We start from the raw sequence: 25,613 nt of genomic DNA, 5'->3' as shown, positions 1-25,613 counted from the left end.
TAACAGTTAGTGTGACACACGGAATATTTTGGAGAATAATTATCATCTATATTTCTAGATTTAAAGCATATCTGTAAGAAGTGTCACATGGCACAGGCAGCTCTGTTAGGGGTTGCTTTACAGCTTGCCATGCAAACTCTGGCATATTTAGTTTTCTTCAGAAATGAAGGAGGCATTGTATTTAATCCATATAAACCAGGAAAATTTACATTTCTCTTAAAAAATTAAAACCAAGCATCACTGCTTTTTAGTCCTAAGCTTTTGTTATATACAGTAATATCACCAAATCTTCAAGAATAGTAATCAATTATCTTTTACTTTACCTTTGCATCAAATCCATCTGCTCTTCATAAGATGTGCTCCATCAAACCACGAGGTCCTGTGTATGATCCATAGCTTCTTTTCTTGCGTTTGTGTCAGTCCAGAAAGCTGTAACACACTCTTCTGGGTTCATCTGGTGTGTTTGTGCTAAGGTTGGGAATCATTAACATCCTAAAAATTTCAAGGTTTCTTTGATTTTTTTACTTAGCTTTTCCAGTTTTCTCTCTTAGTTTCTCACTGCTGAAATCAGGCCAGGTATTTAATGAAGATGATTTTTTTCCTTTTTTTCACATGTTATTACATTACATATGAATTTGTTCTGTTGAGGAATAACATTCAAATATCCTTCCTTGGGGTTATTTCACTATTTCCATTTCTAGCCTAGACTAGGAAAGGAGGACAATGCCTGCTATAAAAGAAGTCATTAATTGTGGATTTTTAGAGCTCAACAGAAGTTTGTCTTTTAGTTTGACTTCAGTTTTTAAGCAAAATTTGAAGTAATCCAGCTGGGTGGTTAATTCAGCTCTGACATTTGAGAACATCAAAAAAACTTTTCCCTTTGACCACCTCAAACCAATGCCAACTTGAGGATCTTACCCTGTTGCAAACTGTTGCATTCAAAAGCTAGAAATAAGTGTGTCTTTGAGCACTCTCTTCTTTTTTTTTTTTTTTCTCCCCTCTCAAACCTGGATTTCCACAGGGACAAAAGAAAATACTGATTAAAAAACATAATGTGCTCAAAAGGAAATTTCCTACCAGGAATAGAAGGCTTTGCTTTCAAAAAACCTGGTTGTTTTTTTGTTTCCATGATCAGCGAGGCCATTCTATTTTTGGGAACTGTCATTCCAGCTCCTTGCTTTGTCCCTTTCCTTTTCATGAGCCTTGTCCCTCCAGGGGGAATTCTGCACTCTCCTTGTTCAGCCTCAGGGAAAGTCTGCAGTGTATCAGGGAATCGGGAGCCAACCAGGGGGAGAAAGGGGGATAAAAAGGGAAAAGCCACATTTGAGGCAGTGTTCTGTTTCAAACTGAGTCAGCTGCTCCTTCAGGGATTTGGGGGGCAACAAACTGAACAAACAGAAGTGGATTGTTCTGATGACAAACTGCACAAGGCTGAGCCTTTCCTTGAATTATTTCAAGAATAATTAATCCTAGAAAAGTCAATTTCCAAAAACATCAGAGAAATGCAATATATTAAACTTATTTACTGAAGTAATTTTCAGCCAACCCCTAGGAGACCCTGCATGCAGTGGAGGAGGATACAAAGACAGATGCAATGAAACATTTCAATATTTCTATCCTTTAAGCTTTCCATTTGGGAAAAAGTTCCAATAGTTGGGGTTTTGATCTTTGTTCAAGACAAAAACAGATGTCAAAACATGTTCCTTCACAGTGACAGCTATATTTTTGATCAGCTTTAATGGAGTTATGATCTTCAGATAGAGAGTGCATTCTTGTCAAACGTGAAAATAATACCTCCATTAATATCTTCATTACTTTCTTATGTATTTCTTGCCCTTTGCAATTATCCTTGTGGTTTTTTGTTCCCATTCTGATGCATGTTCCAGGGTGATTATTGCCCTCCCTCAGCAGGGTTTGACATTGCAGAAGGATTGTGCTGTCACAAATATTAGAATCCCCGAATGCACAGGATTGGAAATGGCCAGCAGATTAAAAATGTTTTGCTTGAAGTTTATTCTTTGGTTTGAAGTAGTGGGGGGAAATATTTGCATAAATGAATTTTTAATAGGTACTAAAAATAAAAAGCTGCTAAAGAAAATGTAGCTTGTCTGCATTATCATGCAATTTTAATTATGCAAGCATTTATGTTCTTTGTGTATTTTGACTTACGGCCATGTGAGACACATGAGTGAACTGTCACTCAGGCAGAATTAATTATAATTTGTCCATATAGGGGAAAAAACCCTGGGAAAATATGATAACACTTTTCATTGGCAGCAAACCCTAGTTGTTGTTAGTCACTTGAGAAAATTATTCTTAGCAGACTGTAGAAATTCTGTGGTTCAAATACACCCTAAAAAAAGGTGTATTAGCACGTGGCTACATCCACTGCAGGAATAGACCTTAACAACTAAGGAACTGTATCCTTCTGTACCATAACACTTATTTCATTTTCTTCTTTCCCTTGAACAAGAGAAAATATTTTGATTCAGTGTTTGGCAATCCAAGGCAGGTTATTTAAAATAATATTCACTTGGAATGTACGGAATGTAAAATGCTGGTTTTAGAGTGGTTACTTTCCTACAGTATTGCAAATCAAAATCTTCACTTTCCCACGTGTAACAGAACCAGTTTGTAAAGGGTCTTTAGGCTTTGTTCTTCTCCTTTTCCCAGGAAAGTGGCAAATAACTACTTGTCACTGACACGGGGCAACAAATGGATAAAGCAAGCATGGATTCTGAGATCTATAATTTTTAATAATTTTTAAACTAGCTACAAAATGTCAATCACTTCACAAACTGACAGGAGACATAAGGAATTTTTCATATTACATGCTGTAAATGATATTTATCTCACAGTTTATCTAGAGTTCATTCATTTAGGTTTTTTAATTATTTTTTTTTTAATTGTCAGCTACTAAACATCTCAGCGATTTGGTGTGCATAGCTCTAGGTAAGCAACAGAGAACTGTACTGATAACAAACCACATGGGGATAGCAACTAGTAAGAGAGAGCCTTATAAAAATTACATTTCTTTGCACCATTTCATATGGTTGTTGTTTCCTCCAAAAGATAAGTCTTCAAAAGCAGCAGACAAACCCAATATATTACACTTATTTCTTTTTGTCTTTGACATATTTTCAGCCAAGCTTTTATTTTGCTGGCAATGGCTAAATGGTGAGTGCCAAATCCCTCCTTTTTTTTTTTTCATAATTAAAAAAAATGATCATGATTAATAACTATATATATATCAACAAGAAAAAAGTGGCACAACTGCAAACTTGCTGGTATAACATAGTCCCAAAAGAGTCCGAATACTGAGCATGCTTTTGTTGTCATTGTTGGTGTGCTACTGCCATGGGAAAATTCTTGTTTAAGTAGGAGTCTAAAAGTCTATTTATTCCTCATGCATAAATGCATAAATCACATCACTTTTTAGTGCAATGCTTGTTATAGTAATATAATTCCACATTGTCTAATCATGAAATCATAACAACAGATAATGGCAATGAAGAACTGAAGACAGCAGGTTTAAGTGCTTAAACATCATGATACCCAAAGACAGGAGCATGGCAGTAGCTCTGTGGAATGTCACAGTTTTACAAGAACAATACTGTATATTTAAAGGTTAACAGCACGTTTAGCATTCCAACAGTGTTGTCATTCAGCAAACATCATTAAAAAAAATAATGAGGAGAGGAGGAAAAAAAAAGGAATCCAAAACAGAAACAAGGAAAGGAAAAACCCCAAAAAACATCATAGTGAGCTATAGCCATCAAATCAGCACTATGTACAACCTTTGGAAAGAAAGATATCTAGAAAAAAATAATTACAAGTATCATTTTTGGAAAAGCTGACAAACTACACAGGACAACATTTACAATGGGGCTGATATGTGCATGTGTGCAAACCTAGTAGATAAATACCATGATAAAAGCATGAAGGTGCTGCCCTGTTGGGCAGCATTAAAAGGAAATGCACTTCACTGCATTTAACCGCTGCCCAGCATCTTTGTTGCACGCTGGTTGGCTTCATCAATCCTGGTTTTGTTGGAATCAGCCTAGGGAAACACAAAGCAAAGAAACAGATGAGTACAAGGAAGAAAGAGACACTTCTGTAGGTTTTGGCTTGGTCAGGGGAAAAAAAACCAAAACCAAAAAAAAGCTTGGAAGTACCAGAAAGCTGCTTTTTTTAGAGGTATTATGGACCCAAAAGGAAATCAGAGATTTACTGGGTTTGTGACACTTCATGTAGCCTTTGAGCAGAGCTTTTGTGTTTGTATTCAGCTTTACTGAACTGTTGGGAATGCTGTGCCAGGCCTGTGGCTGGTGCTGTTGATAGCACTGGTGGCACTGATGTGCTGGATTCATGAGAACTCGTGGTGTGCACGTGGACTTTGCTGGTGAAAAGCTTCAGTACCCTCTAAGATTCAGTGGACCCCCTGTCCTAATTTAGATCACCAGGCATGCAGTCAAAACTAAAATTTGGGTCAGTGTAGATAATCTCTGGAGCTGAGAATAAAGATCATTTCATTAGGGAATGCTGGCAAAGAGAAATTTCTTTGGAAAGATCAGCCTGGACATCTTTGCTCTACATATGAAAGGAAAGGAATAGGTAGGAGTGATGCCAGTACTCCAGCAAAGTTCACCAGTATAGTTGCAAGACAAATTAACCTCTCTCATTGGGCAGCAGCATAAACAGGAATTAAGGAAAAGCAGGGATTCTACTGTTAGTTGAAGCAATCAACTGGAATTTTGATGGTTGGACTGGATGATCTTAAAGGTCTCTTTACAGGTTTCAATATAAAACACTGTTAATAAAATGGCACCACTTGGGAGGTTTGGGAGTTCTCTGTGAGTGGGAAGACACTTTGGCCATTTCTGTAGCTCTGCAGAAGTTGGTTTTGGAGACTGAAGACGTTGTTTTAGCTGACAAAAACTGGCAGAGCTCCATTCCAGGCCCACGTTGCCATGCCTACTTACTCTAGCAGAGGGACTAGATAGAACATAGTTTCAATTTTTAAAATCAGACCTGTGGGAAAGGTGAGAGTTGTGTTGCTGCTTTAAAAGCATGAGCTCACATAGCAAACTCTTTTCTGTGGTTTGATGGCTGCGTTTTGTTAGTTTTGATGATTGTTCCCATATCTCTGGGGTGTATCCAAATTGCACAGGTTTATTTTAAATCTCCAATTTGAAACAACAGAATGGTGAAGCAACGCTCCCAGATGCATTTAAAAATCCTTTAAAAATGTTTATATCGATGTGCAATAAATCAGTCTGAAATATCTGGGGGTTTTTCTCCATAATTGTCTTGGAGAATGCCATATGGATCTGTTTTTATAGTGCAGTGGCATGTGCCAGATCCTCAACAAGTGTAAATCAGCAGAATTACTCATTACAAGCCACACTCCTTTATTTTAGCCATGAGTTTGACCTTGTCTGCCACAGGACAATTTTGTGTGCTTTTGCCAAAAGGCTACCTAAAAAGTTAATGGTTTTGGAAGCAGCTACATTTGTGATGAAATGCGTGAGTATTTATTGAATATTGATGAAACATCGTGTTCCTAATGATATTTAGACCTTAGTATCTGGTGGATGAAGTTGCATGGAAGGCAGTGGGAGTCTTTGTGCAGACCCTCCCACCTAGGTCAAGACAGAATGCTTTAGGCCCTTCCTACTTTCCTTCCAGCCTCCTATGTATGGCTTCTTTTAGGGCCAGGCTCTTCTGGTGGTGATGTCTGTGTGATTGCTCTGGTTTGGATGCAGGCATCCAGTATAACATAAATCCTCCAGGAGCATTTGGGTTAGCTTTGTCATGCACCCCACAGTGTGCCAGCCACGGGTCTTTCTAATGGTCATAATTGATCCAAAACACAGTGCTCCAGCAGGTCAGGAAAAGAGAACAACCCTGGCAATGCTGTGTGCCCACCACCGGCTAGGGATGATGGTCTCTTGGCACATTTCATTGCAGAATGGCTCTGTGTGCATTTGTGGTTTCAGCTAACCATCAGCTCTGTCTTTTATAGAGGTTTTCCCCAATACATTGTGTTTCTTTTTCTAGCCTCTCATTCCTGTCTTCTTACTCTGAGAAATTTAGCAGATTTGCACTAAGACTGAAGACTGTCTTGTTTTTGTGCCGCTCTCGTGACGACTCCTCTGTGTACAACACAAATCCATCTTCCACAAATGTGCCACTGTTCCTTAGCCAAGGGCCCTGGGTGACGAGGCCTTCCTGAGAGGCTGGATTTAATGAATCCCATCAGCTGCCAATGTTATTGTGCCATTGCTGTATGAAATGGAAAACTGTAGGAAGAACACACAGACGTGGAAGGCCGGTCCCTCAGTGAGCTGGCTGCTCTCCGCATGTACTGCCTGGGGCTTTGGCCCAGGTGCTTTGTGTGCACAAAGGGCTTGGTCAATGTTATTAAAATCTGGATGTTTGCAAGCCTGAGCTGGTAGGAGAACAGTGACTTGTTAGGCTTGCTGTATTTTGGAATAGTGTCCTGCAGGCATGGGTAGGACACTGCTGATTTCCATCCACAGGGCACATCTGCCACTGTGTTATGACATGAGCAAGGATGGTATGAATAACAGCAGTAAATCCTTTCCCCCATTCTCCTAGTTTTCCCAGAAATATGAAATGGTGCAGAATGGCATCCCAGTAAGACTGTGTGTTTTCCAACACAGTCAAACAAACAGATGCAACTTTATAAAATAAAACTTTTGACTGATGCAAAGCCACGCGCTTTGTGGTGTCATGTGACTGTCTCTCTCTCAGGGATGAACTTCCAACCTTTAAGACAATTTATACTTTACCTAGTTTTCTCTGGAATCAAACTCCAGTAAGGAGAGCTCTCAGAGTGAATCACTCAGTGCAGTGTTTTTAATTTTTTTCATTAAGCTCTGATGTAGTTAATTGACATGAAAACCAGGCATGGGCACCCTGCTTGTGTGAGGATGCTTGCATATGTAAGGAGGCTCGAAAGTACAAGCTCTGACCACTTAAGGTCAGAATTAGCTCTAAGCACCCCATGTAAGTCCTTGGGTTAGATCCTCAGGTTGTGTAAATCTCAGCAGAAGTCGAATGTTGTGTTGATTTTACACCAGATGAAGATCGAGCCTCTTATGTCGCTTCAGCCTGGCTCTGCCTGTGCCTGGAGCTCTGCCAGTAGGAATGCAGATGGCTTGCAGATCGTGGGATCTGAGGATGGCAGCCAGGTTTGGAGGGGGCTGCTCTCTGCTTCAGAAATCTGCAGTGCAGGTCTGGCACTGGAATGGTGCTCTCTGCCTTTGGAGGTGGTGATTCTGCAGCAGTAGTGCTGAGCTTTTGTATTTCAGTGGGGCCGTGTGGGGCCCAGTTATGTATAAATACACAAACACACACACACCCCCAAGAGAGCAAGTAGATCTCTGTCCTAATGTTGTTATAAGCAGGCAGCACGACAAAACTGGCTGCACTTTTACCATACAGCAAAACCTTGCTTAATAAATCCCCATCCTCTTTTGGGAACTGATACTCCAAGCAGGTGATGTAATCCTGAACTGCTCATGGAGTTTCTGAGGAAGGAAAAGTCCAGGAAGGTTTAAAACCTTCCAGGAAAGGCCAGGGCATTCAGACCCAAAGCTCACAGTTCTGCATAGCTCAGGGCACTTCTTGTTTCCCGGAGCTGTTGCAGAAGGAGCCTTGATGTGTCCTAAGGGGTCCCCTTGCAGTTGTTGCCTGGCAAACTCAACAGCGTGGGTTCGACCCAGCCTGTGCTGGAGGCTCCTGAAGATCCACAGCAGCGAGCTCTGCTTTGGCCCAAGGATTTGGAGGGAGAAGAGAGGAGCCCTAGCAGCTATTTCTGTCCCTTTTCCTTCTCCAAGCTGAAAAGGAACTGCAGAAGGGAAAACACAGCCCCTTTTGGGGTTTTCTTAGGAATGGCAGCTCTTACCTTCTCCATGATCCTGTCAATCTGGCGGTTCTGTGTGTCGATCTCGTTGCCCATGTCCAAGGCCATGTGACGTAAATTGCCAATGATGCCGCTGACCTGCTCGAGGTTCTCATCCATTTCGTTTTCCCGGGCATCGTTTGTTACCCTGGGAGCAAAGCACCAATTCTTTAAAGCAGAGACAGGAGATTCCCCCTGAAACTGTGATTCACCTGAAACCTCCCCTGCATCCTCCATCACTTGTCACCTGAGGAGCAGCTGCTGTGCCCAGCTTTGAAGAAAAGGGATTAATAAGCAGCTTGCCTGAAAAACATTACATGCTCATTTTTTGGATGTTGGGATCAATTGTCTGGGTTCATCACTGCTCCATTTATACTGCTCTTACTAGAAGTGTTGCTGTCTGAGCTTGCCTGTGCCTCAAACTGCACCTCTCTGCAGTGATCATCCTTCTCGAACAGAGAATGAAAGGATGCCCCGTTTGGATTGTGTGTGGTTAGAGTTCATGGGAAGTGCTGGAGGGTGGTGGAATTACAGCTATTCCAGGTCCTCTCCTTGAAGTGCACATAGCTAATGGGAACTGTCCAGTCCTCTTATGCTTGGGGCTCACAGACTCGTTGTGGAAGAATTGCTTCAGCTGTGAAAATCCTCACCTAACATCCTATTTATTTCACTGTAGTTCTGGTAAATGACAGAAGCAGCTTCTCTTAGTAAAGATCTTCTGTCTGTCATTCTTAGCACTGTCTTTTGCAGTTGCTTGCTTTTTGGAACAAAACACTTGTACTTAAGCCAAGGCCCAGCTCAACTCTCCAGTGACTCAAGAGGCACGGGGTGACTGACACTGGGAAAAGCAAGGTCCATGGGTCCCACTCAGAGAATCCCTATTTGTGCCTCTTCATGTAGGTATCCAAAAGGTGCTCCAGGTTATTTGCAGGACAATTAATATTATGTAGCATAACTTCCTTCACTGCTATATTGTGATCATGTCCCAGCCTTCATTTTGGTGGGGCTGCCATCCAGAAATTAAAAACAAGTGAATGGCAGACCCAGCAAACTTAAATGGCAACTCCATCCCACGCTCCAGATTGCATGACAGCATTGTTTCTATCACACTGATTTCCCTTTATCACAGCAGCCAAAAAAATAAGTGGATAATAGTTTTTGGAAAGATAATTACTTATTAATCCAGTGTCCTTAATCTTCAGAGATCAAAGCTTTGCCTACTGGAATGCCGTTATCCATTCAGCTGATGACATTGTCATCTAAATGATGCTCCATAAGCACTGTAATCAGTAGGTGCTTATTGCTGGATCCCTGTGCACTGGGGGAAGTTTGCAGTGTGGTTGCCATTGGTAGAGCTGTGTGTTTCCAACCAGCTTTCATTTGAGAGCTCAGGAGTTCCCACTATGTTGGGGCTTTACAGCAGCTGAGGAACGGGGCATCATTCCCCGTTCAGTGAGGTTTCCTGGATGCTTATGAGCAGGGAAGGGGCACACCCCTGGTTAAAAGTGTACTTCAAATTCTGTGCTTGGCTCAGTGCTTTGGCAGGAAACCTGGGGCTTTTCTCTTGTTGAAAAGAAAGGAGGGGCTGCTGGATGCTTTAGTACCTCTTCTGGCAAGGGTGGATAACGGGCACTGCATGCCTTGGGACATAATGGCAATAAATTAGTATTTATCTGACACTTCGTTTCTAAGGCATTTGATGACTGTCATTAATGAGACCCATAATAAGGCCCCCAGGAAAAGTGTTCATGCAGGGAGCTGGAGCGCAGAGGACAGTGCTGACTGACCATGGCTGTCTGCACCCTCACAGTGCTGCTGTGAAACAAATAAATAGATATTATTTCTATCTTATTATTGCCCAAATCCGGGCACTCAAAGAGGAAGGTTTAGGGTTGTGTTTTCAAGCATCTTCTGGTTCTCTGGGCCAAGACTCTTAGTTCAAGGATTTCCAGCAAGGTAACCATCCTTTGCACCAACTCCGGGGACCTACAGGGCCAGGGAAGTCACTGGACACAATGAGCCTTTAGTACCTGGGTTACTCACCGACGACCTGAAACCCCAGCACCTACCACCTGGTGGAAAACTGTCTCCATCTTATTACCCAGCACCACTGAAGGAGTTAATGAGCATCACAGAACTCATGACCATATGGAAGAAATCTAAATATATCAGTGACAAGGAGAATAGAAAGAGAACAGTGGATCCAAAGGCTCACCTGCGGATAAAGCCACCACTGATGGCCATCTGCTCCCGCTCATCTACGACACGTGCGGGCTGGCTGGCTACAACACCATCCTGGTTATTGCCCCAGGCCTTTTTGTAGGCATCACTTGATTTGAGCCTATGCAAAAAACACCATGAGTAACAAAGCATCAAGTGGACAAATGCAAAACTCTTTACCTCTCCAAGCTAAAAGCTGAATCAAGCAAATGAGTTTTCAGATAGAGGGTCATTGGTTGTATACCGATATATCATAACCCTGAGCAAAAGGAGGGCGTTGGTTTTTGTTCGTTTTTTTACTTTACTGCCACAACAACAGTGATGGTCAGAGGTTTAGTTTCCAATAGGGTGAATTGCAATTGTCAAGTCTACAACACTGCACACAAGTTTTTTGGATGTTGACTTAGTATCCAGAAAGAAGGAAAATTTAAAAAAAAAAAAAAAAAAGGAAAAATAAAAAAGAAGAAGAGAAGAAATACAGATAAGTAGAAAACATTGTTTCGTTTCAGTGACACATATGTTTTGACATCAAACACAGAGAACGTACTGGCAGACAGACATAAAAACAGAACTGCCAAGTATAGTGTGTACATCACATCACAGCAACACACCCTCTTAGAGAAAAACAGATTTGGCTAGAATTTAACAATTTACCATGCAGAATATTGAGCTTCTGTTGATGTGTTTTCAATATGTATGTGGCATAGTAGGCATTTAAAGCCACTGACCTTTCCCAAGGTGATTTGGGGATGATTTTATCATAGGGTTCATTAGATTTTTCAAATAATATATCGGTACTTGAGAATAGTAATCATACATCGACAGTTGATGTACAAACCTTTGTCCACAGAGACAAAAAGTAAAATAGGCAGAAATGAAATGAGTGCAGGAGAAAATAAAAGATACGAGCAATCTAGCATCAGAAAGGGAAGTTTTTCTACATTTTTTTTCGTGCACCAGCTACAGGCATGAATAAGAAGTAAAGCATTCTCACTAAGCACAGTTGCCCCAATAGTTCATCATACCCTTAATGCATCAGCAGTAACAGCCTTCACAATAAGCAAGACACAGGCAAAAATGGATCATCACTTCCTTCGGGAGTTTTAAACTACAGGACTTTAAATATAGCCTAGCAACTTGTTATATTTGTTCTTCCTGACAGTTACATTAACTTTCAGAGAGCCATTTTTGACTGAGCTGCCATGGATAGAAAATTAAAATCCAGGCACACCTAGAGTGGCAGATTGACATGTGCAGCTTATTTAGGATCATCAGATGAGACTGAACACTTTAACAGGAGAGTGTGAGTGTTTGGAGTCCACAGGTATAAGTTCTTGATTTTTTTTTTTCCTAGAAATGGAGCAGTTTCCAAAAAACTGTAGGGAATTGCAAATCTCTGTGGTTTCTCTGTTCTTTGGTCAGCTCCAACCCATCATCTAAACAGCCCTGTGGCTTGGATTTTGGGGAAGGAACTGAACGTGCTTCTGGAGGATTTGGGAAAGGACATGACAACCCCGTCTTTGGTGTTATGTTCTCTCCATGCCCCCTGAAGCAGCTCAGTTTTAAATGGGCCTGAATATGTGTTGTATGCTATGATATAGAATTAAAATATAGATTAAAAGAGAATCTTTCATCTGTTTTGTAGCTTATGTCCTGTCAAAGTTTGTGAGGACTTAAAAAGATGATGGTTGGCTTGTTTAATCTTAGATGTCTGAAACTATACATCAGCTTTGGCATTACTAGAAATGAGTAAATGAGTCATTCTCTTGCTGCAGATACCATTACAGGGGTTTGCCTGTTATTTAGACCTGTGCAACTTTGAGAGTGAAACAGTCTTTGTGTTCGGGGTAAGTGATCTTATACACCCAGAATCTGATCTCTGTTTTCTCATGGACTTCCAATAAAAGTCAACAGATGGAGCCTGGGTCTGCTCATGGTCAATAGTAGTTGTCCTTTTGAATGCAGCTTGGTCAAAGTTTCATGCCATGGGCCTTTTGATTCTCCCGAGGATGTAGGATCAAGCCTTATGTATTGGTAAGGCTCACAGAGTTGTACTTTCACTGTGATCAGGGTACAGTTATGTGGGAAATGGTTAATCTTTTTTAAACACATGCCATTCGTCTCCCACCAGCCAGAAGAGCACTGGTGGATCATGGTGATTCTGATGCCCAGAACTGTGTGGATTTCTCTCCCTCCTACACTCCACTCCTCAGAACATCATCTCATTTGTACCAGTTGAGTCCTGGCATAGAGACTCAAGGAACAGTCTCTAAAAGCCTTGTTCATCCACACTCTGTTTCTGAACACTGGTTGCCAATGCTGCTTTATAAAATCTGGCTGCAGACTGCCAAGGTCAGAACACTGCCTTGGAGAAGGGGAGAGACACCCTTACAAACCAATGTCCCCCACATGGCATGCACACAGTGTCTTCCTGTTCTTGCAGCCTGGCACTGCAGCCGTAGTGAAGTGGCAAATGTTTTAAGGCCACGTGTCAGGTGCTAATCCCTTCCCTGTCACATGTCTGGCTGTCAGTTCTGAGCTTTTACAGCTTGTACAGTGTGGGAGATGTAAAGTTTCTGCTGCATTTGTACCTGCAGCTCTTCTGCATCAGGTCCTCTGGCTAAAGCCTGTCTTAGATAAAAACCTGATACAGGCAGTCCTGCTGACTAAGGCTCTGTGTGTGTGTGTAGCTCTTCCCATTTCTCCTGCCCTCTCTCCCACTGTGCACACCAAGGCAACAGTACACATATTTTGGGTAAAATGTTTACCCCAAAAAAGTATTCAGGGTTTGGTACACAGGAGCAGAACTGATTTTGTTTTAAAGTATCTGCATTGTGTCCCAAGGGAATTAACTTCAAAATAGATGTGATTGATAAGGCAAAACCCCAGTCTTGCTGTTCTGATTTTTGGCAAAATACCCCTAAACTCTATGGCAGCTCTTTCCTTTGGTCTTGATAATCGTGGTAGGATCAGACTTTGGCTGTGAACAAAGTATCACGCAGAAAGGGAGTTCAATACTCAGAACTACTGCTCTCTGCTTTCTTTCCTGCACAATCTCTGGCCAACCATTTCTGACAGCTTTCCCTGTAACCTGGTTGCATGCCGACTCACTGCATGCTGGATTTGCCATTCCTCAAGGACTTGGGGTTGGTCCACTTTGTCCCCGGTTTCCTCCACCCGCATAACCGCGCATCGCATTTCCGTTTGGCATTTAAAACAAGCTTTGCATTACTTGGAGGGCGGTTTCGTTCAAGTGTGATGGCATGCAAGCAAATTCGATGCATTTCAACATTTCTGCTTAGTGTACGTGCTACCCAAACCAGAGAAATTTGGCATATTCAGGTGTTCTCAATTTTTTTTTGCCTGTGGCAGGATGAAAACCAGTTCTAGTTGGGTTCCAATTATGAAACGTCTCTTTGGAGAGAGCATCAAGGGCTATTTGTGCTGAACAATGAAAAAAGGTGTGATTTTCATCCACAATTTTGAGTAATGTTTAGTACAACCTCTTCTGCAGTTTTTCAGCTCTTTTGGTTATTAAACTTGTGAAAATATGCTTCACAATTTAGGGTGCCCAGGAATAAGGTAGCCCCAGTGTTTTTGTTCGCTGGAAAATGGAACCACTGAGTACACTTTGTGTAAAATGTTGAAACTTTTACCATTAAAAGGTGTCGACAGTGAAGCTTTCACTGCAGTATGCCTGCTTTTAATGCATCTACAGTAACTCCCAGTCGGTTGTCTATGCTATGAGATGGATGCATTTGAACCAGAATCGTTCTTTCTGCATGCCACATGCTCATCCTGTCCATGTGCCTAGCAAGGATGAGCTTCACAAGGCCTTTGGGATCAGCCTTAAGTGCTCAAAGAGATGAGGCAGGCAGCACCTACTTGTTACATGGACAGACACAAAGACCACAGAATTTTCCTAGGTCCGTCAAATTCTTTTCTGCTTCTTTCATGTCCTTATTGATTTGGTCCATTCCCTCTTCGATGCGTTCCAGTTGTTCTGATTAAACACAAGTATTTTATCCCCACAGAATGAAGCAGATGGAAAAGGACAAAGAAAAAAAAGACAAAAACTTCAGACATTCACTGTGACAAAAAACTGGACACCACATAGCAGAGCCGGTACCCAGTACCTACTTGTTACAAGGACATATGAAAAGGCCACAGCATTTCCCTAAATCTTTTAAATTTTTCTCGGCCTCCTTCATGTCTTGGTTGATATGGTTCATGCCTTCTTCAACACGATCGAGTTGTTCTGGTCAGGACAAAGGGATGACAGTGTGGAATGAATTGTATTTTTGCTTGTTTGCTTTTGTCTTCAACAGAACATGAAAAATGACCATGTAGAACTGAGTTAATAATGACATTACAATGCATTAATCTGAGCTGATGCATTGCTGAAGGGATGTGGGCCGCACTGGATGCCAAAGATAATTCTTTTACTAGTGTGGGAAGAGTAAAACAAAGGAGGAATTTATTTGAAATATATTAATATCAACAAGATGTAATGATGTAGAAAGGAAGGGTTATAAAGCTCAAGGTCCAGAAACGTAATACAATACATCCACTTACTAAGACACAGTGACATCCAGGAGAAAGAAAGATAGTGTTATTATTTTGCATTTATGTATGTTAATATAAGAGAAAACATGTCCTTCCATGGAAAATACTTCAGTTACTTACGCTTACAAATGCCTTGGAATTGGGTGGTTTGGGGCAGCACAATTGCTTGGATTAGTGAGTGATAATGCTGGTAATAGAAGTACCAAAAACAGAGTGAGTGTTTGAGGGCTTGTATCCATGTACCCCTTTTTCCAGAGGCTGAGGAAACTGAGACCTGCCACTTTGACTGGCATTGGATATTAATCTCTAATCTGAGCGTGGCCTCAGGGCTGGTTTTCCTTCTGGTGTAGAGGCTGCAAATCAGGAGTAACCCCAGTGAACACAGAGCGACTGAAACCTCTCCGGGAGCCTGATGCTCACTGGAAGAGAACACTGGCTGTGACATTTATTGTCCCTGTCCCCAAGTGACCTTATGAACACAGACATGGGGTGCAGACTCGTGTTTTCAGTGGGGTCACTTCTGCTTTGCTCCAGGGCAAGAAAAGCAGCACCAAGCCCAGTAACCAGTCCCATACAGACAACTCTCTCTCTGCTGGCAGCAAACAGAATTTGGAGTATTTCCACCGAGGGCTGGCGATGGTGTTGGGTTTTCTTAGGGACTCATTGGCTCAGAATAACTTAACATCTTTATTTCTTCACTATTAAACAGGGGGAAGGTGTCCTAGAGCAACTGAATGCCACAATGTAAAAGTTTAGGAAGGGATTCTCTGCTGATGTAAACAGATATGGATCCAGTGGGATCAGGGGTCTTATGGGGAGTCTGTGGTAGCAACAGCATTTTACATGGGTGGAAAGCCTCACCATTTCATGAAGGATCAATTCAAATACTACCAAGGATCAAGCTGTAACTGTAGCTAAAGAGGCAAAGTCAAGGAATCCCAGTAAAACACAGACACATCCCTATTCACCTTATGGAATAGAAAAACACAGAATTAGACTGTAGAGGAAGGAACTAAGAGCACTGGTTATAGAAGGAATTTAATGTCATCCCTGATGTTAATTGAGTCCTATCCAGAAGAAAAAAAAAAGGCATTTCAGAAGGAAAATCATATGCATAATGACGTCAGTACAAAGCTCCTCTTGACTTCTTTGGGAACATGAATAGGCCTAATTTCTTACTTAGGTTTCTAATAACAATCAAGGTTTAGATTTTCAAAGCTTTCTGGGGGATTTGGATACCCAGTTCCCATTAAAATTAATTTTATTTAATTAATTTTAATGGGAAACAGGCACCTCACCCCTCGAGGGCCTAGAAAATCCTGGCCTAAATTATTCAAGCTGAAATAATTTGAATATTGAACTTGTGCTCTTTGTTTAATTCTTGCACGAGACAGGGCTTTGAGAAGGAGAGGTGCCATGTCAGGATGGAGAGATGCATCTGCCTTTCAGGTGTCAGTTCTCATTCTCCTCATCTTGATGGGCCTGTCTCCTGACACCACAGGAGTTATTGATCCCAAATCCAAGGATATATTTAGAGGATCAGAGTTACCTGGCACTGTCCTCTAAAAGGGGCACATATCGTGTAAGCAAAGGATTGGGAAACTAAGAAGGAAACCTGAGAGATGGACTGCACAAGTTCTGCCTGGTAAACTGCTGAGCTGAGAACCAGAAATGCAAGGTTGGATTGTTTCAGTGCACACTGTAATTTGGGCTTTAGCAGAAGCTTTGGTTCGTGTCTGTAGGTGCAGATTGTCAGTCTCATCAAAAATGGGAGTCTGTGGCAGAAGGGGATGCTCCTCCCAGTGCTCCTGCTCCTGCCTAACTCAGAGTCCTGCCTGCTCTTGCATAGTTGGGCAACTCTTGCTCTGGGAAGCAGCTGTGGGAGTGTGAGCTGGCTTTTATCCTGGCTCATGCAACAAGATGGGAATTGCTACATTTGTGTGGCAGACTCCCACCTCCTGCTTGCGAGAGCTGTGCTTGCAGAGCCCGTTCTGGGGCCTCAGTTCAAAGGCAGCTGTACCCACACGTGCATTTTGACACTGGGTGGGACACAACGTACTGACCTTTCTTCCACTGATTTTCCTGCTAGTCCTTCTCTGACCTTATCTGCCCAGCAGAAAACTCCAGGTAAGTCTGCAGGGATCAGTCCCAGATCTGCTACCGCTGGTGGCTTCCAGTCTAAGCTTGTTTCCTCGCCCAGATGCTCATTCTCTGAAGCCACGTGTGTAGTAGGGCCTTTTGAACTTTCTTTCCCTGTTTCTTTTTCTGCCTGAATAAATGAGTCCTAATTGAAGAGTAGATGTGACATGACTCAAACACTTTCATTTTAATTACAGCTCTCTCTAGAAACCTGACTTAATTCATCCTGCTTCAGGATTTGTGTGTGGTGCTTATGCTATTTCTGAATAGAAATGGGACCCACACTAATTTATCTTCCATTAAAGGAAACCTCATCAGTGTAAAAAAACCATGTCATATTTGTAGCCCAGAAGTCTAGACAGCTGGCTGCTGGTCCTAAAACCAGTTGTTAATGTCATTGGCTGGATTGTTAACTGGTTAAAATCAGCATAGTTATGCTGGCCTTGTGGAGCAACACCAATTTATATTTGTCAAAGTCCTGGTCCCACAGGCAAGGAAATAGATTCATGAGCCTAACCACAGTTATTGAGGCATAAATATTATAGTGGAATTAACTTAAAGGGGTCAAGCTGGATTTGTTTTGGTATAACTGCTATTAAAATCTGGCCCAGAATGAATCACTGCTGGTAGGAAATCAGATGGCTATCAAAAGGTTAATTTAATAACTGTTTTCATAGATCTTCCCTATTCCAATGTTCTATATTGTATTAAAGGTTTTAGGGAAGAGAGTCTGCTGGCATAAATTGCCATGAACCTACACAAAGTCACGCCTACAAAGGATCATATCCTTTGTCTCTCGTTTATAGAAGCACTTCAAGGTCAGAGTTTGACTTTTTTTTTTACAGTTTGTTGCAATATTCTTTGAATATACTACATCTATCCTTATATTTATGTATCATATATAAGAAAATTGGTGCTGCCTGGCAGCAGAATACAGAGGTAGGTTTCATTTTGATTTCCTTCCATTTTATTTTTCTTCAGTAAACTCTGCTAATTATTAGCCCTTTTTGCATATTGATACCCTTGGATGCCTGAGAACTTTCATTCCAAGGTAGTGACCGTAAATCTTCTTCCAGATCCTACAGCAAACTGATAGCATATCTTAGGACACAAAGAGGAATATTTTTTCACCTGTATCATTATATTTGTGAATTAGTTGTGTAAGGCAACTGGGGGACCACAAGCCAGTCCTGTTAGTTCTCCCATAACATCGTGCCCTTTTGCCAGTGGGTCTTTGCCAGGATCTTCCATAACATCCTGGAAACTCCCCACTCTGTGACTGCTCTGGGGAAGGGGCTGGGAGAGGGAAGCTGTAGCAAGGGCATCCCTCAGCTGCTCCTGTGGCCTCCTGAGCAAACACAGCTGCAAAAGCATCTCACACAGCGTTGGATGCAGGACCAGAACAGGGCAAGTGTGGTGCTGCTCCACCTTTGCATCCCCAGCTGTAATTTGCAACAAATATTCCTTGACTGACGTCCAGGATCTGGGGCCGGGTAAATGTGGAGATGGGAACTTGCTCCTTTGCTTGGAGTATTGTGCAGTGAAGCAATTTCCACAAGGACAATTTTAATTAGAGGAAAAAAAAAAGGAAAAAAGAAGAAGGACACCTTAAGAACACATTGTAATCATAATTGCATACAAGAGGGCTGAATTGGAAAGAGAATCAGCAGATTAACTGCTTCCAATGCTACTCTGTGATCCCATTTTCCATAAAGGAGAATCCTATTGGAGTGTAGTACATTTCTAGGACAGCCTTTTCAGAAATCCTGAGTCTTGACCTATCTGTGCTCTGAAAGGCACTGCAGAGCACAGGTAGGAATGGCAGAGAGCTGGCAGGGAGTGCTGTGAGCCCACGTGTAGCTCTGCTAAAAATAACAGGAGACAAGGCACAACCTGCTTTGTGGGGGTTCATTTGCCTTTTGTTCTGCACTACAATTTCAACATAATTAATACCATTTTCCCTGTAGAATCTGGAATAGTCATTAGTTACTTTTTATTTTCCTAATTATCCTTTACTCACACAAAACTGCCAAACTCACAACTCCTGCTAAAGAGGTCAGCTAGTGTGGGTACCATCACATGGTGCCAGTGCTTTTGCTCGGGGGGTTGCCCAGTTATTTCAAAGTTTTATCTCCCTTATCAACTTGATCTGGAGTAAGATCTTCTGGGTACATTCATCTGCTCCCTGTGTTCACTGGTTGTGCATTTGCTGTTGCTGGTGCAGGGAGAAAATTTCAATTTTCAAGGAAATGACGTTTTCTTTGTCGCTTATCAAAGTTGTGGCTATTCCTCTATCTTGTCTTGGATGAGAAATGGCTGTGCTGCTACTGTTGTTATTGGAAAAGTTTCTCCCCTCCACCTTCTTTGGAATACAAACCCCAAATCCTTTTGTAATAAACTGCATGAGGACATCATCACACACAAAAAAATGTCCTTGAAATCCTCCAAATCTCTGTCCCTGCTGACACTCCCAGGTGAGAGGACTTTCCTTTGGATGAGGAGAGCTACCATGGGACCCCTTCTATGTTAACAATTCAGGTTTGTTTTCATATTCCTACTTTGTAATCTCAGTTTCATTTCTACAGTCTGCTTTTAACCTATATGCATCTAAATATTAACATTTTTCTAAATTAGCATGTTTTAAAGACATATTTAATGAAGCAGAGCAATTGCCACGGCTCAATAATCCTTTGCAGCATGAAGGTTTTAGTGTAAAATGAAAACACTTTAAAGAGTTATATACGTATTTATATTTAAGTCATTAATTAAGGGAGATTGACTAAAGGCCAGGTTTAAAAAAATGTAGCATTATGGATGCACATGGGGGCAGGGAAAGACTTTCTCACTGATGGAAAAAAATCTCAGCAAGGAGAATCTGACCTCCTAGCTCCTTCCTGTGGGCTCCCCAGGGGAAGGACTGTGTTGAGCTGGTTTGGATGACAAGGCGTGGCTCAAAAAATGATAATTTGGTATTGCAGAGGGACAGTCCACTCCAAATCCCAGTGACTTCAAAGGGCACTGGAGGAGGTCTCCAGTTTTTATGGCAGCCCCATCCTCTGTGAAACAGGGGTAACACAAGCCCTTGTGAAGCTCCCCATGTCTGAGGGTCGTGGCACACTCACTCTGCCATGTGCTGCACAGCCAGCTGTGCTAAACCTTGGGGCTACAGGAGCTCGCCAGGCTGGCTTGGTTGTACAAATACTGGCATTGGGAAATTACCTGGACTTATTGCCTTTTATGATCCCAGAGACTTCTGCCTACTGATACCAGAAAATCAGTTCTGCTTTCTGTTATTTACATTGAATTGGCTCAGAGAAGTTTTCCTTGTAAAGTCTGTTTAACTTCCAAACAAGCAATTTTGTCAGGAAACCTAAAAACAGAGCTTCAAGCAACTGCAGAGATTAGATATTCTGCTTGCCGCCCACTGCAAAGATCAGTGTCATGTTTTCTGTATATTTAACACCTAATAATCTTAAGTGACTTGTGCAGTCAGCTGCAGAGATCACATGGCAGTGTTAGCAAATTATTTCCTTAATCTGATAATCTGCTGAGACATCCGTGAGCTGCACACATTGCACTAATTACAGAGGGTTCAAAGTCATCATTAGCGGGTTTTGCCCAGTAGTATAAGTCCTTTATTGCTAAAATAAAAAAAAATAATCAGGAATTATTACACCTACATATTGCTAAAATGGAGAAAACTTAATTAGACATTTAGCATAGGAGAGTGGTTACAATATTCTCAGGGTTTGTAGCATTATTTGGCTGTTTTCCTTTAGAAACCCACACTGTATATAGTCATAAGCTAAATTTACTGAACCACTTAAGGCATGACCATAACGAATTTAAAGAGGCTTTGAAACTGTCTGATTCTTTCCTGTAGGTATTGACTCAGTGCATCTCTGACTGTACAATATATATTTCAGGTTTCACTGTCAATAAAAGTTTAACACTGAGTTCCCTGGACTCCCAAAGAGATGAGTGGGTTCAGTCTCAGCTCTTTGGCTCATCCAGATCGTCCTTCCTATCATGACTATGGAATAAATCATCAGACAAGTTTTGCACACAGGGATTTAGCAATAGTAGAATTCCAAAATAACAAAACAAAAATTCAAGGTTAAAATCAAAATAATCCTCCCTAGCAATCTGTGGAAAAATAGCAGTTAAAGAACAGGAACAAGTTTTCCCAGGAACCACTAAAGTTTCTGCTGCTCTGCCTGTGAAATTATATTGCATGACACATCTGGATATTTACACTTCCTTTGACAATATTTGTGATTTATTACAGCTGTATAATTCACTTCTGAAACAAAACACATTATTTAGACAGGTGCCATATCTGTTTCAACGTAGGTAATTTCTGGTTTTCTGTATTCAGTGATTGTTCTTTTACTGCCATTATTTTTCAAAGACAACAAAATATTCTCTCTAATATTTTTCTTGTCAAGATAAATTGATGTGACAAAATTTGGCTGGGTTAAATTCTTTTCTCTAAGGGGAGAGTGTGTGGGGGGGAAGAAACATTTCCTAATACAGTTTGGTGTCATGACATATAGTAAATAATAAGAATGGCCTTTGGGGGGGCTGGTTTGATAGAGGGTAGCAGAAATTTATACTCTGTTGATTTATTGGAGACACCCTTTTGCTGTGGGTCTGCACCAAATGAAAAGTTATTAGTTTTACTGAGGGGAGGGGGGAAGGTACCTACTTCTTTGTCATATTGTGAAGGGCCAAAATGTAATTTCCTGGAATGTATTGAATATATCAGGCTCTGGTTTTGTCATTGTCATCCACACACAGGGAGTTATCTAAGCCTGAATCCTCCTATATGGTCAATTGTAATGAGCTGATCGTGCCACAGCTTTTAATGTTAAAACTCTGCCATCCTCACTACCATGTCTATACAAAAAGCAACTGAATTTTACACAAAGTAAACCTGTATTACCTCTTCTTGGCATGCATTTATTGCATGCCTTTCACTTGTGGCTTAAACTAGGGGGACAATTCCGTAGCACCTGCATAAATAATGCTGGATTTTACATTCATGGAGGCAAATCTTCTCATCATGTAGCTGGATCTTGACCCAAAGCTCGCTGAAATAAAGTGGTGATTTGGACGAGTTCAGCCTGCAGCTGTCTTTGACATTAATGGGAGACAGATCAAAAGAAGTACAGACTCTTAGGCAGTTGTTGGTTCTCTGTCAGACAACGATGCTAAAGGCAAAGAGGTTTTTTGGGTTCTCATGCACAACCACACGTATTTTGTGTCCCTCGTTTCCAGGGTTGCACACAGTTAGTACAGAACTTTGAGAAGGGTTATACTTCCTTACTGAAGCAATCTGAACTTACCTCCTTGCTCATCCAACATAACCAAAGTCCTGATACCAGCATCTTTACTCTACATCCCAATAGTGGTAGCAAGGGAAGGAGAGAGAGGGGAGAAGAAAGAGAGAGAGAAAGAGAGATCAGTGAGGGAACACTCAGCCCTTGGTACGGGACACAGGAAGACAAAAGAAAAACAGGGAAAGGAATGACAAGGTCATCAGGGGCTGGTGGCACAGTCCAAAGACTTTATGTGCCTGGACACTGCATAAGGAACCAGGTAGTCTCAATTGTACCATCAATCCTTCTGGATTCACCGGGATACTGAACTTCTGCTGAAAGCACAGAATCAGGGACCTTGCAATTAAAATAATCACTTTATGCAACAGTAATTTCTAAAAAGAGAGGGTTCATCTCCAAGTTCACTGAAGCAGAAGAAGGGAGGATGAGGCTGTTGGTATTGCAGGTGTGTGTTAATCCCACAAAAGAAATTCCCAGGGAAAACAGATATGACACAAGCATGTTTGGGAAGGAGGCACAGTGGTTTGTACACAGCCCTTGCTGCTGTCAGAAGTCAGAAAGCTTACCTACTTAGGAAATCCATTTTAAAGTAGGCTAATATTTAATAGGATTAAGCCATATTTTTTGGCTCAGTGATCTAATAGATATGGGTTTGAGCCAAGTTTTAATTCAGTCAACAGACACCTTTTGCATTAATGGACTTTGAATTGAGTTCGAAGGTAGGATTTTTAAAACACCTACACACTGAAACTGCCTCTGCTCCCACAGCTTAGTGGGAATCTTATCACTGCTGTTGCTGGATACAGGGTTTGAGCAAAGCTGAGCCACTCAGAGATCCCACTTGTCTAAACCAGCAGCAGGGCACCTTTCACAAGTACAATTTTTGCATTTGTTATCCTCACTCTGGGCTGTGATCGGGTGTCTCGGGTTTCTGGGTGCTGTGATACCGAGCTGTATCACAGATCAGATTAGCTCCTTTTTAATTACCAGGGGGAAACCAGCTCCATTCTGCTTGAAGCAGTGATAACATCTGTGAATAATTAATGGCCTGAACGATCATCTGCCTGTTGCATGTCAAGAGCAGATGAAGTAAGTCCTCTGTGAAGAGGAGCTACCTGGACATGAGCAGCAGTAATTTGCCTGCTTCCATGAACATAAAGCTATCTATGCTCCTGTGGAACAGATGAAGGTGGTGGTGTCCATTTTACAGGGGGCAGGGGAGATGCTCACAGTTGCAGGGGAACACAAGGAATAGAAACCTAAAGTCCTGACGGTCCCTGTGCTTTTCAAGCCACCCACTCCTTGAGGCAAATGAAGGACTTCATATTATCCTTCCTCCCAGCTGCCCTGCTCCCTGTCATCACCCATTCTTTTCCTGGGAGCAGGGAAGTGTCTCTGGCCCTCAGCTGCCCATTCTGTGCTCCCAGGGTGCTCCCAGGCAGGACACAGCCCACGCTGGCTCAGCCACAAGCCTGACTCTGGCACGCTCGAGGCTGTTTGCCTGGTGCAGCTGGTGCTTCTCTGCTGGGCTTCAAGAGGATCCTGCTCGGCTCAAGAGGGACGAGAGATGCCTCTTGTCTGCCTCTCTCTGCACTCCCATTCTTGTCTTTAATGTCTATGTCACTGTAGAAACTGTCAAAAACCTCAGATGTGTGCAGGCTGGCTTGCTCCCTCTTTTGAAAAAATCCCTGAGTGAGGTGCCAGATGGAGAGAAAAGGCCTCCTGCCTCTCCCCATAGTCTGCTGCGCCCTGCTGCCCTCAGGTCAGCCACCTCCCAGGTACCCACTGCTGCTCTCTCTCCCTCCAAGCTCATACTGCATTTACTTGAATCCCAGCCAGCTTTTGTTTTTGAAGCCTGTAGAAACTTAGGGTCCGAGGGTTACCTTAGACTTGCCTATTTAGAATAGAGAAACCACTTTTAATTATCTTACATTTGCTGTGGGACAGGTCTGCTAAGCACTGGATGTACAATGGCTTTTTATTGGACTCTTTCTTCTATGCTCTGAATGTCCAGGGAGGTCTTACCTTAAAAGAGTTAATATTGATCTATTTATTTCTTATTGTATTTTAACAAACATACGTCATGCAAATATAAGAAGGCTGCTTGGGTCCTGAGTCATCTTGTGTTTCAGTAAACATATTTTACTGAGTCTGACATGGGACTCTTCTAAATACTGGACTCAGAAACCTGCAGCTGGTGCTGTGATAGTTGTTGGCTTTCAGAGAATCAAACACAGCCAGGCTGAGAAATATTTGTTGCTCCTTAACCCTCTTACCTTAGTTTCCTGCTGTATTTAACATCTGAGTAAACTCCCTTTATGCAGCTAAGATGTCCAGTGACCTGAATAAGACGTGTGCTGAGAGATGAACTCAGCAATTAGACCTTACGGTTTGTATTTCATATCAAATCCTTACAGGGAGTGAAAGAGGTGACATTTTCTTTTATTTACCTGATCATCAGTGCCACAACATCAATACTAATGTGAAAATATTAAAGGGTGTGCAGTGAATATACTTGTCTGCATCTGTGTTCTAATCAAAAGCATATTGAAACTAATAAAGAGATGGTGACTGGCAAAGATGGGAGATGATTCAGACATCAAGTGACAATCTCCTGCTGTTCCAAGTTTGTATTAAGCATTAATTTTCAGCTTTTCCACAAAAAATTAAATGTGTAAAGCAAATTTTAAAATATAATCACATTTGTGCATTTAAAACAGATCCGGACTTCTAGAAAAATTCAGTATTTTTATTGTAACTGATCCTTTAGATAGCTCAAAACCAAACCTGTCTGTAAGACAGAACTGCTCTAAAAATGTGTTCATCATCCATATGTCTGAGCAGGAGAAAATCACTCAGTGCCTGACCTTCAGTGACAACAGACTGAGGCATCTCTGGGAACTAAAAAACCTCTTCAGTTAAAAGTTTCTGCACTCGAAGTATCACAGAAAATCCTCTTGGTCTCAGTGGGACCAGGTGTCAGCAGATGCACTAGAACTGGGTGCTTGGAGAATGTAACAGGAGGTGACAAAAGCTGTGTCTGCAAAGTGCCAGCCCAGAAGAACCTGTTTGACAACCACTGATCCTAAAACCTCGACAGCAGGCTCCCATCACCAAGGGCCCGGTGACCATGGTTTGATTTGTCTGATCCCGAGGGCTCAGGAAGGATTCCCACCCACATCCAGTGCTCACCAACATCACTAATATCCTATGTGGGGAGCCGTGAATGGGTAGAACTAATGAGGTCCATCTTTTCATGAAAACGTGTGCTGATGGGACATGTTCCCAGGGATTAGAGCCTTTCTTTCTTCCTGTAAAAATTCAGGAATTTCCTAAGACCCTCCAGTCCTTGCCCAGGCAATCCTCTGTTTAGTTTGCAGCAAAATAGGGATTCTCAAAAAATGGGATTCTTCAAC

At 41.9% G+C, this 25,613-nt stretch overlaps 1 protein-coding gene across 2 annotated transcripts in view; it reads right to left on the bottom strand.

Annotated features, from left to right (window-relative positions):
* Window positions 1–2,735: 2,735 nt before the first annotated feature.
* SNAP25 (synaptosome associated protein 25) overlaps window positions 2,736–25,613 on the bottom strand; it is a 59,730-nt gene continuing 36,852 nt past the window's right edge. The window contains exons 4-8 of one of the 2 annotated variants that reach the window (XM_051792815.1): window positions 22,204–22,252; window positions 14,291–14,408; window positions 10,146–10,271; window positions 7,934–8,078; window positions 2,736–4,060 (exon numbers count right to left, since the gene is read on the bottom strand). In XM_051792815.1, coding sequence (XP_051648775.1) covers window positions 3,992–4,060; window positions 7,934–8,078; window positions 10,146–10,271; window positions 14,291–14,408; window positions 22,204–22,252 — 507 coding nt within the window. In that variant the 3' untranslated portion in view covers window positions 2,736–3,991. Of the gene's footprint in view, window positions 4,061–7,933; window positions 8,079–10,145; window positions 10,272–14,035; window positions 14,154–14,290; window positions 14,409–22,203; window positions 22,253–25,613 lie in introns of both variants that reach the window. The other variant, XM_051792814.1, reaches the window with a different exon arrangement.

This window comes from Manacus candei, unplaced genomic scaffold (genome assembly GCF_025592945.1).
Source record: "Manacus candei isolate 608988 ecotype Guabito, Panama unplaced genomic scaffold, ASM2559294v1 h1tg000035l, whole genome shotgun sequence".
Taxonomy (NCBI): Eukaryota; Metazoa; Chordata; class Aves; order Passeriformes; family Pipridae; genus Manacus; species Manacus candei.
The sequence above is the reverse complement of the archived record's forward strand: the minus strand, read 5'-3'. Positions and strand labels throughout refer to the sequence as shown.